Source organism: Rutilus rutilus, assembly GCF_951802725.1.
Source record: "Rutilus rutilus genome assembly, chromosome: 4".
Classification (NCBI taxonomy): domain Eukaryota; kingdom Metazoa; phylum Chordata; class Actinopteri; order Cypriniformes; family Leuciscidae; genus Rutilus; species Rutilus rutilus.
In genome coordinates this window covers 19,740,187-19,752,150 of record NC_140212.1, presented here as the reverse complement: position 1 = coordinate 19,752,150, position 11,964 = coordinate 19,740,187, and the positions used below count along the sequence as shown (strand labels likewise).

The 11,964-nt window shown below is 38.3% G+C and overlaps 1 protein-coding gene across 2 annotated transcripts in view; it reads right to left on the bottom strand.

The window, feature by feature from the left end:
• Nucleotides 1–527: 527 nt before the first annotated feature.
• The window catches only part of iqsec3a (IQ motif and Sec7 domain ArfGEF 3a), a 160,957-nt gene continuing 149,520 nt past the window's right edge, over nt 528–11,964 (bottom strand). Inside the window, exon 14 of one of the 2 annotated variants that reach the window (XM_084406416.1) lies at nt 528–6,797. In XM_084406416.1, the coding sequence (XP_084262542.1) occupies nt 6,330–6,797 (468 nt within the window). In that variant the 3' untranslated portion in view covers nt 528–6,329. The remainder of the gene's footprint in view (nt 6,798–11,964) is intronic. The other variant, XM_084406417.1, reaches the window with a different exon arrangement.

Below are 11,964 nucleotides of genomic sequence, written 5' to 3'. Positions count from 1 at the left end.
ATATGTTTTAGCTTACCTCAAGGGCATCCAAGATGTAGGTGTCTTTGTTTCCGCAGTAGTTTCAATTTTGATATTTTTAGGTCAAACCGTTCTTGTCTGTCAGTCATATAATGCAGGTCTATCACTGGCTCAAAACACAAGCACAGAGTCCAAATTAAAACAATTCCCCATCGTCCAAATGAAACAATTCCCCATCATAAGTACACATTGATGGCCTAAGACACGAAACGAGCAGTTTGTGTGAGAAAACGAACAGTATTTATATCGTTGTTATCTCTTGAACACAGCACACGTCCAAATGATCTGACGGCGCGGGCGGGTATAGATATATACATAGATGTCGCCTTGGCTACTGCAGTTCATTGGAACGAAACCGTAGCCAAGCGACATCTAGTGTATACATCTATACCCGCCCGCTGGCGGGTATAGATGTATACACTAGATGTCGCCTTCGCTACTGCAGTTCATTGGAACGAAACCGTAGCCAAGGCGACATCTATGTATATATCTATACCCGCCCGCGCCATCAGATCATTTGGACGTGTGCTGTTTTCAAGAGATAACAACGATATAAATACTGTTCGTTTTCTCACACAAACCGCTCGTTTCGTGTCTTAGGCCATCAATGTGTACTTATGATGGGGAATTGTTTCATTTGGACGTGGGGAATTGTTTTAATTTGGACTCTGTGCTTGTGTTTTGAGACAGTGACCATAGACCTGCATTATATGACTGACAGACAAGAACGGTTTGACCTAAAAATATCAAAATTGAAACTACTGCGGAAACAAAGACACCTACATCTTGGATGCCCTTGAGGTAAGCTAAAACATATCAAAAATTAATTTCAAAGTGAACTATCCCTTTAATGTAAGTGGTACATTATTTTAAAACGCTATAGCGCATTAACCGTTTATTGCCACTCACTGGACATTTCATTTCCAAACTGCAGAAATACATGCATATCTTGCCACATTCATAACCATCGGTTTCAGAGAAAACTGAACGCGCTTTTAGTGCCATCCACTGAACATTTCACTTTCATTGTGCAGCGACATGCAAGAACATCATATCATTTTGCAGATATGTCACCAAATGCATTTTTTTTTTTTCCAATGAGTCTGAGTTGATGAAAGCATAATAAAGTCACAAATTTTGCAGTTATGAGATATGAAATCATAATTCTGTGACATAAAGTCACAATTAACTTGTTTATTTTTATTTGTAATTTTTTTTTAAGCTGACACAACAACAGGCTTTGATATGAAGAAGATTAAATAATGACAGAAATTCTATTTTTGAATGAAAATGTGTGAGAAACAAAATGACGCAGCGTTCATTCAGAGGAATAGACAATTCGGTAATGTCCAGGTTGTACAATTGAGTTTCTATATATATGAAACACCTGGTGTACAAATCGTCATTGTACATGGAAATAAAGACACAATGAGAAGAGGAAACAAAAATGAGATTCGGAGCTCCAAACAGCAGCAATATAATTATGAAACAAATGCCCAATCATAAGAAAACAGAGGAAACAGGACACACTGCTAACTATGGCATATCAATGGTGTTACGATTACGAATCCTACAGCTTAAAGTCAACATGAAACCAAATTAATACACATTCCTGGTTTCTGTGCCTCTAAAACAAATTAGTTTCTCTGCAAACAGCTATTTAGGCAACGTTTACAGTACATTAACGTTAATTTAATAAAAATTAGGACAATAATAGAAAATAACTTAAAAAAAAGAATCACCAATGTGGGTCATCGAGCATGATTTTCACCTTTACGTTTCTAAATATAAATTTATGTCCGGCTCCATTATGGTAACACCCACTTTTCATGGTCCAATCGAAATTTTCACTAAATATCATGTATCACTTTACACATCCTTAACACATTACACAGTGGAAGCAAAATAGGTGGTGAATTCTGTTTCATGTTGACTTTAATGTTTCAATGACAAGCTTTTATCAGAAATGGATGGATTGTGGGTAGTTAACATTTATCAGAGCTAATTCTTTGCTGCTTTATATGCTGATATATGAGCTACATACAAGCAAAACAAAAATAAACCATTGAAATGTTTTCCATTTAGCTGGGGGGAAAAACAACTAGATAAAGCCAGACAAACATTTAGGTTAAAGTGTTTTGTGCCAACAATGTGCATCTCAGTTGATGTTCCAAGCGTTACTTGGCTCTCGAAAATCTTCAAACAAGAGTTTTAGGAGTGAAACAGCAGAGATAATGCTGACGATGTGTCTCTTGGGCGTTTTATGTAGTTGTGAGTATTGATGAAGGAATATCACAATGAAACCATGTTACATTGTCTGAGTCATGTGACGACAGTAATGCAGCATTCTGTCATCTTTTCACAGAATGTCAGACAAACATACAACGTGTCCAAAGATGGTTGCTGGGATCGAATGGCCTTTTCACAATGGCCTTATACGTTCCAAGTTGCTACATAAAGTTCAAGTACAAGCATTAAAAGATCTCAGTCTTCTTTCAGGTACTCTCTGAAATTCCTGAGCGTGAGAACTAATAGCCGTTGCAAACAGGGTTCGCTGGCTGTGATTGGCTCTTTTTTCTATTGTTGAGCCGGGATACATTGCCACATACTAAAAGCCCTTTCACATGACTCGTGTCAGGGCTTTAACACAGCCCTCTGCACGCTTTGACCTTCGCAAAGGCTATTTTACGAAATTGCTAGGTAGTAAACAGTGAACATAGTGAAAGCCAACGGAAGAGGTGACATGTGTTTGAGCTTAACTCTTTCCCCGCCATTGACGGAATTTTCCATCATTTATGAGACGACGCTTCCCCGCCATTGATGGAATTTTCTGACTTTCTGTGTTTTCACTGTTATACGGTAGGGGGTGCTATTACACATCTTCTGAAAGAGTACTGAATCTCTGGATCAGAACACAGGCGAAAAAGGAACAGAAACAAGCAATAAAAGCATTGCTTATGCATGTTGGAGAAAAATAAACATGATTTTCTTTTGTTCAACAATTTGCATTTTTATGAAACTTACCCACAGACAAGTGTTGATAAAGAAAGGATGCATGAAGCTAGAATATAACGTTGTTTTTGGTGTTTAAAAGCAGATGCTCTATTCTTTCTTTTGATATATTGCATTACTAAATATTTTTGGGTCCATTACATTTTTGACAAAATGATCAAAAACGCTGGCGGTGACTGGCAACTAAAAAAAAAATAAAATAAAATAAAATGCTAGCAGGGAAAGTCAAACCAGGAAAAAAGTCCAACGCTAATATTTCAGGCTAAAACCCTGCATCTTATACACCAACCAGATTAAAAACACTGTATAAACCGATCTCTATTTTTCTACCCAAATAAAATGTATTATAGAAATTGAGCAATTCACAAAAGGTCCATGTTAATAGCTTGCAATTGTACATATTTTTAGAGATCCCAGACAACAACATAGTGTCGGCCCAGGGCTGCGTTTCCCAAAAAGCATCGTAAACCTAAGTTGATCGTAGAGACCATTGGTGGCAATTATTCTACGATCAACTTAAGCTTATGATGCTTTTGGGAAACCCAGCCCAGGGGTGCGTTTCCCGTACAACTATATAGCTCGCTGCTTAACTACCATAGTACGATGCATCGTTGGAGAAATCAACTAGCTAGTCACGACTGTTTCCCGAAACCGTATGTCGCAAAGTATCGTTCAACCACGTTGGTTTATGACGTCTCGCACGTGGTGTACTAATAACTTATTTTAATTAATCTGTTTGAGATCGAATTAACGCTAGATTTTGTCATATAAGTTACAGACATGGCATCTGAAGACCATTTCTAATTTTTCTCAGTTATTTTGCTTTATTACCAGACTCAATATTGGCTCGTTCTTACATAGTAGAGCACGTTCGCACATGCGCAGTCTTCAAAAACGGTGCTTAAAATCTCTTGACAAACTAAAAGACGTAAATTACATTTGTATGTATTCTAAATAAATAACACGGGTTGTACTGAATGTCAGCTTGCTTATTTTGCTAAGGATAAGGATTTATTCAGTCTACATCTCATGTAAACTAGAAACTATGCTTCTAACCACAGCTCGAGAGCTGTCGTTACAACCACACAAGTTTGCGATGCTGTTTGCGAACGTTCGTTGGAACGATGGTTTCGGGAAACACCAAATCGTTGAACTATGCTGATAACGACGGAACTTGCGACCATAGTCGGCTAACGATGCTTTCGGGAAACGCACCCCAGATCCGGCCCACATCTGGTAAGCGCGGAATCCACATGTGGCCGACACTATCTGCGTGTCATCCCTGACACGTTGCTGTCAGGGATGGCATCTATAATGCATCAAATGATGATCAAACAATGGAGAAGAGTGTCATAAATGGCCATTTATACTTATTCAGCAGAGGCGGACAGAGTACACAGCTTCATTACTTGAGTAAAAGTACAGATACCCCTTGCTAAATTTTACTCAAGTACAAGTAAAAGTACTACAGGCAGATGTCTACTTAAGTAAAAGTACTGAAGTACTTGTTTTTTAAAGTACTTGAGTATCAAGAGTACAAGAGTACATTTTCTAAATATTGCATTACTACTGCCACAGTGCTTACATTGGTAAACACAGCAAACACTTGAGGCGAAAACTATCATTAACTTGTTCAGAAAATTGAAATAGTCTGGCGAGGTGGGGCCACGGGTTGGCACATTCCCGGGATGGACCTGCTGCATCTTCATCCATTGTTTCGTCCATGGTTTCGTCTCTTATTTAAATCTGACCATGGAGTTGACTTTGGCGGAAAGCTGAAGGTGATTGCTGATAGGCTGTCCCAATCAGTGGCGCCTGCACAATCCAATCACGTTTGAGAGGGAAACAACAAATTGAGGGTTTCCGAGATTTTTCTTGTTTCCTTTTTTTTAAATTTTTTTTAGAAGAAGTAACGGGTACTCACGGTTATGGATAGAAATGTAGCGGAGTAAAGAGTACAATATTTGCCTCTCAAATGTACTTGAGTAAAGTCATGAGTACTCCCCAAAAATGATACTTGAGTAAAGTACAGATCCCTCAAAATTGTACTTAAGTACTGTACTCCGTTACTGTCCGGCTCTGCTATTCAGTTTCCTTGTAAAGCATGCCAGATTGTGGTAGTCCGCTGGGATTGTGACGAAATAATGTATTTAAAATGATTTTTGGCAATGTTTGTGCCAAGATTTGCAAATCAGGTGCTAAAACAAGAACATGCAAATGAATGGTGCTAAAGGTGGGTGCAATTCATTAGCGAATTCCCCTTGAATATTGAAAACATGTTTTCATTTGTTGCATCGGCACTGCTCACGTGATGATAAGTCATGCAAATTTTCTGGTAATTCTATTATATTTCAAAAGATCAGCAGAAAATGAGGTCAAAGTTGAAACTGTCTTCATTTTGACCAAAGCCTCAACACACTTGGGAACAATGGTACGAGTCATGTGAAAGAGCCTTATTACTTTCTACATTCTTAATTTACACACATATATCAGTTAAAAGAAGTGACATAAAAGACATTTTCAAAGATAGGTGATGAGGAAGTAAATCACATTTCACAGGGATACAACATCAGCCACATAAGTGGGGGAAGAAACAGTTTGTGGCAAATGGTACTGCTTAAATGTATATTATATATATATATATATATATATATATATATAATTATTGATTTTTTTTTCTTCAAATGTTTGTATACCTGTAGGGAATCTAAATGATCGATATAAGCACAAATGTTTTCTCTAGCCCTAAGCGTTCAAGAGTGCAAAAAGTCCACGGTGGAGGGTATCCTCGTTTTGGCACGCACCTCATTTTCCAGTCAAAAGCATACACACACATACACACTAAATAGACATCAGTAGGATAATAAAAGCCAAAAGGGTGATTTTACACTTAAAACCAGCTCCCACACAAAAGCAAGTGTCAGTGGAATTGAAACGAATGTTGTCGGGTATCACATTTCTTTCGTGAAATCATTTTGTCTATAACAAAATGCACCAGAGAAATCCTGTCGAGGACATGTACTCAGCAATATAATCTCAGAGAGTGTCCAGAAAGACGAAAACCGTTAAGAAATTTTTTAAAACTACATAACGTTTCAAAATACACCGCGATTAAGTAAATCGTATTTTCTTATTAGTTGTTTACACATATCTGCAAAGTCAATAAAGTCTTCATATCGTCATGTCTGTTACCTTAAATATATGTATATAGATAACTTTTTTCATTATATTTCTTTCATATATATACATATGTAGATAAATACTGTAAAAGTGCGCCTGCAGTTTTGTCGGTTTTAACTCTACATTAGGCTACGAGAGCCACTTGGGGTCCTCTGCAGTGCAAGGCGGGGATCTGGGGGTATATACTGGTGAGGGTGGTTGTATGGTGGTGGTGGTGGAGGCAGTGGAGGTTGTGAGCCGTCGTTCCCCCCCTGGTTGCCTCCGCTGTCGGGTGAACGCACTGGTGTGGAGAGCACAGACTGGATGAGCTGGTGATGAGTGGGGCTCTGGCTGAGGAACGCCTCCATGCGGCCGTGACCGCCTTTGTCCAAGACGATGACCTTGACGATTTGCTGGCACTGGATGAGCGTGTCTGGTCGTATCTCGGTCAGTGCCACGGGCTGGTAGGAGTGCGAGGGTGTGGGGCTGGCGTGCTGCAATGGAGGCTGCTGGAAGAGCTCCCTCTGGTGGTTCAGAAGGGCGGCGCTCTCAGGGCTCGACGGTGCCGTGTTGAGCTGGTACGTCTGAAGCCTGTTGTGAATTGACACCTAGTTTAGAAAACAGTCAGAGATAGCATCATATGTTATAAGACTGTTCTCCTTCTACCGCCATCAGCCCTCCGGTGAACACACATCACAAAAGACATGCGTAAAGTGTTGGGTGGCACAAGGGGTTTGCTCGGTGTCTTGCAACTCGGACAGAGGGTGGGAAGCTGGAATTGGGGATGCAGATGTGGAGGGTTTCGGGGGCCGTGTGTTTGTGTCTCTAAGGTGCGTGGTGGTTATTAAGAGGACACTGAGGGCCCCTGTGTCTCCCTTGGAAACCACTTGAGCATTTTAGGAATAGAGAATGAAGAACGATTCAGGGAAGAAGGGGGACAAGAAAGGGTGGGACAGGTTAAACAATGGGAAGGGTGTAGTTGGACAACTACAGACGACACACATCTGAACGCATGCCATCACTATTTCTAACACTTAAGGTTCGGGGCTTAAACAAGAGTTTGCCAGGACTTTCTAACCATCTCCAACTCTCTCATTCTTTCTAACCATCTCCTGGGCTCTAATGAAATGTCTCCACGATTGTCTGCGGGATACAGACACGCTTCTGGGATTGATGACTTTGAGGAGTGATGAACAGGTGAAAAAGTGAGTTAGTCTAGCTTGGTCTCAGGATAGATGGTGGCTCTCAAGGTTTAGCTTGAGGGCTAAAGTGAGGACATCGTCTTGTGAATCAATCTTCCTGACTGTTGGAGTTAGGGCACGAATTGACTGGCAGTGCACCACTTTGTCTGAGAACAGAGAGTGTGGGGGGTTTCAGGTGAGGTAAAAACTGTGTTGGTGAACAGAAGTTTATAGTATGATGATTCCGTAGGTTTTACCTAGTTTTAGGTATTTTCAAGCACATTCTCACGGCAATTCGTACGTAATTTACGAGGTGGCTAATTCGTAAGAATTCACACGACCTCACTCACACGAATTTGTACGATTGTTGCTAAATCGTAGATATTTTACAAATTGCCTAATTTGTATGAATTTGTACGAATCACCTACCCCTGACCCCGCCCCTAAACCTACCCATCACTGGGGTTTAGACAAATCGTACGAATTGGTCGTGAGATAGCGTTGGTATTTTAGTTTTAGAATGTTAGGGCTGCCTTAGTTCTGCACTAATTTTTTTTTTTTTTTTATTATTATTTTAGTTAAATGGATTTGAAATGTTGTTGTTTTTTTCAAATCTGCATATTCCAAATCTGACTTCATGAATACATAAAGTGCAAAAATAAAAGTGTCATACTGCAAACTGCTGATAAATTATGAAATAACAATGAATTCTGCATAAATGTGACTATGCTGAAGCTCAGCAACCCTCCATCACACTCCAGCTTCCATTTTTGTCTGCAATTTTCAGGTCAAGTCCATCTCAACCTCATACCAGTCCAGCTATCATGTGTCAATTACTGCCATCCATAACAGCTAGAGCATGTTTTATTAAATGTGACGGCGGTACTACCGTGTGTAAATTGGCAGGTGGCTCAACTAGTCTATAGTGGTTGGACACCTTGTTTCTCTCTCTCTTTCAACCCTCTCCTCCAGGATATGGCTGGCGTTTCCTCTGACCCCTCTACTGCCTGCGATGTGTTCTGACAGCCGGTGCTCTTCAGGGGTTCGTGGGGTGCTGACATTTACATGTGGCATGATTAAGGTGAGGGTTTTCAGTGCCAGACAGGAAGTCGCTGCCACTCTGATCATGTTCAGGCTACTAATATGTTACATCTAATGGTAGCTGTTGATTTTTGGTAATTCTAATAACAAATTGGTTAACACTTTAATTTAGGGTCCAAAAAGTTTATTGAGTCGTAGTTAATAGTTAATAGTGAGAATTGGACCCTAATCTAAAGTGTGACGAGAAATGGTATATATTTTCTTAAGCAATTTCCTTAGGATCCTTCTGATTTGTTGAATCAGAATCTTGAAATGTAGTTGTTATTCATATTTCCTGTTTGCAAAGAGAGTGTTTGAGTTATCTGTTTTGGTAACACTTTATATTAACATTCAGAAATAAATAATTAACAAACATTATATAATGCTTAACTGATCATTAGTTAATATATATTCACATAGCTAGAAATATGAGATAATGAGCTTGTTAATGTTTACTAATGAACTTTACATTATGAACATTACATAATGATTAACAGATTGTTATTTAATGTGAACTGAAATGCTTACAAATGCCATTAAACTTTCAATTCATATGATCATGCACTTTTTTTTTTAAATCTACAAATTATTTTGACAGATGTTTTACAATGATTGAAAGATAAATCATTAACAAACATTAAATAATGCTTAACGGGCAATTCGTTAATATATACTCAAATAGCTGTTAGATAACGTGCGTGTTAATGTTTATATAAACATATTAAAGGTTACATAATGAGTAACAGATGGTTACATCTGATAAAATGCTAACAAATCTCATTAAAAAAGTGTCATACTGCAAACTGCTGATAAATTATGAAATAAGATTGAATTCTGTATAAATGCGACTATGCTGAAGCTCCTCCATTAGTTCATTAAAGTTCAAAATATATTACCTAATCCACTTTTCAAATGTTGATAAAAAATAGTTTAATTAGTAATTTTAGGCACTTCACACACTATTCATGATAATATATTATTCATTAACTCAACCACAGTCTTAAAGGTCATACATTTGGTCTTTGTTTGTTTTTTTATTAATTTGTATTAATTATTTGTTCATGTTTTTGCAGTACCCAACTAAACCCACTAAAGTTGAAACTATTCATTATTTACTAATAATTTAATATCTTTATGTTCAGTCATCTCAATGGCAAAAGTGACCTGAATTCACCCTAAAAAATAAATATACCAAAATGTATTTATTTTATGCTAAGTATACTACAAATACATTTACATATTTATGTGCTTAATATAAATACCCTGCAATTGTACTGTTGGTACACTAAATTGGTATACTTAAAGTCTGCTGCATTTTAATTTACATTAAATAATGATATTGTAATCAATCAACATGTAATGTTTAATAAGTTCATTAGCAAACATTAACAAGCACGTTAATATATTTCTAGCTTTGTGAATATATATTAACTAATGATCGGTTAAGCATTATATAATGTTTGTCAATGAAATTTAATATAAAGTGTATAAACCTTTTTACTATTTTAGTTTTAGTATTTTTATTATGTGCTTTTACCATTTTTATTACCCCCGCCCACCCCCATACATACAAACTTTCTATTTCAACAGTGACAGATATTTTTGACGTTTTTTATTATTTATTATTATTCTACATGCATTGCCATTTAGACCACACACTGTTATTCCAAAAAAGGTCACCGGCCAGTTTGCTCTATCTCATTTACTGGTCTTTGCCCAGTGCTTGTTTGCCATTGTGTCCTTGAGTTCCCTCATGTGCACAGAAGATGGTGCTACATCATGATGCTAATCACATGGCCCTCTGGGTAATGTATTTTATGTAGAGTTTGTCTGCTACAGTGTCTTTAATAACCCTGCAGAGAGGATGCTACATCAGATTTATGTTAGAGTTAACTGGGGCTTGTTTGAAATGTTGAACGTCTACTACCTGGTTAGCATTGAGTGTGAGTTTGCGAATAAAAACTGAATCTGTTTAGCCCTTGATACACCAAGCCGACGGTCACACTATTTTTGCTGTGTGTTCCGCACCCCCTTTGGGTGTTTTTTTGGCGGCCGTCTGAGAGAGAACTCTGATTGGCTGTTCATCTTAGTGAACGAGCGCATGAGAAAAGAAGCGAGCAAAGAAGTCAAGGCAACACAGAAAGAAGGCTGTTCTAATTTAATGTCATCTTATCTGAACATTCAAATGTGCGAATATTTTCATAACAGCATGAGCCATCAGCATGAGCATGATTGATATTCAAAATGGTAAGTGAGGGCTGCTTTGTTTACAGTTTGTATATCTGCAGTCCTAGTTTCGGTTTCCCTTTTTGAATGATGAATTGATACCTGCTTATAGACAGATATTTACTTACACGCAGGCACAGAACGCATGTTCTAGTTGACAGTCGCCTTTAGTTCTTTTTAGTTCTCTTCTTTTGGTGTGTTCAAGCGCAGCTTTTTGTCCGCTAGCACTTTCCTCGCCGCTAGTTCATTTATGTCGGCTTGGTATGTCACAGCCTTAATACATGTCATCAATTCGCCCTTCGCAGGGAGTATGATTGACGTATTTCCACTGTTGAAATAACATTACTTCTGATGTTCATTCATGTTTATTTGATGCTATAAATTAACTAGAAGGAAGAGATGATCAGTTCACGTACAGCCTTAACTGAGGCGCTACAGCGTTCTGTCACAACACATTGAAGAGCCACAAAATGGTATTTATTTACATTTCTTTAACTGACCAAATTTGAAAGTTGAGACTTTGTTTCATACCAAAAGTAACCTGGTCTTTCCTGTCTGTTGGCTCGTCGTCAGTGTCCTCTCTGCTCCGCAATGTATTTTTCACTGCGTGAGAACATGTGTGGCGTGAGAGCGGCATGGCTTGTCGGACATAGCAACAGTAACTAAAGGGGGCGGGTCTTTGCGAACGGTCAATTGTGAAAAACAAGTCTTCCAATCTTAAAAGTATATTTTTAAGACTATTTTTAGAAACTATTTTATTTAGGTTCAATCAATAATAACTTGATATGATGCAGTTTGAGTTTCAAGACTAATTTTAAACTTAATATGGTGACTTAAAAACACACCACTCACAGCACAGCAAGCTTATGCACATAGACTTAACAATTATTGCAGCTGGATTTTTCCATATAATAAAAACAGACATATAGTCATGTCTGAGTGAGAGTTTAGTCATGCTGTTTGCGTAGTTTTGACAAAAAAACACTCCCTTTCTAAGCGCTATATGGAAAGCTTTCATAACGCGCATTGAAACGCTCTCCATTTTCTCCTGAACAGTTTGATTCTGCTGAACTGTTTTCTTCATACTTGAATAAAGCTGTGCCTCTGTTGGCAATGCTCTTGAAAGTCTCCTCCACACTGCAGTGTTAATTTAACAGGAGGGGGCAGCAGTGCACTGATGAGTTTTACCTCCAGGGGGCTTCTGATGATTTTGGGTTTGGCGGCGATAACGTTTAGATTGGCTTGAGGGGAAGTGGAAGGTCGTCTGGTTGAGGACACTGCATTTTCA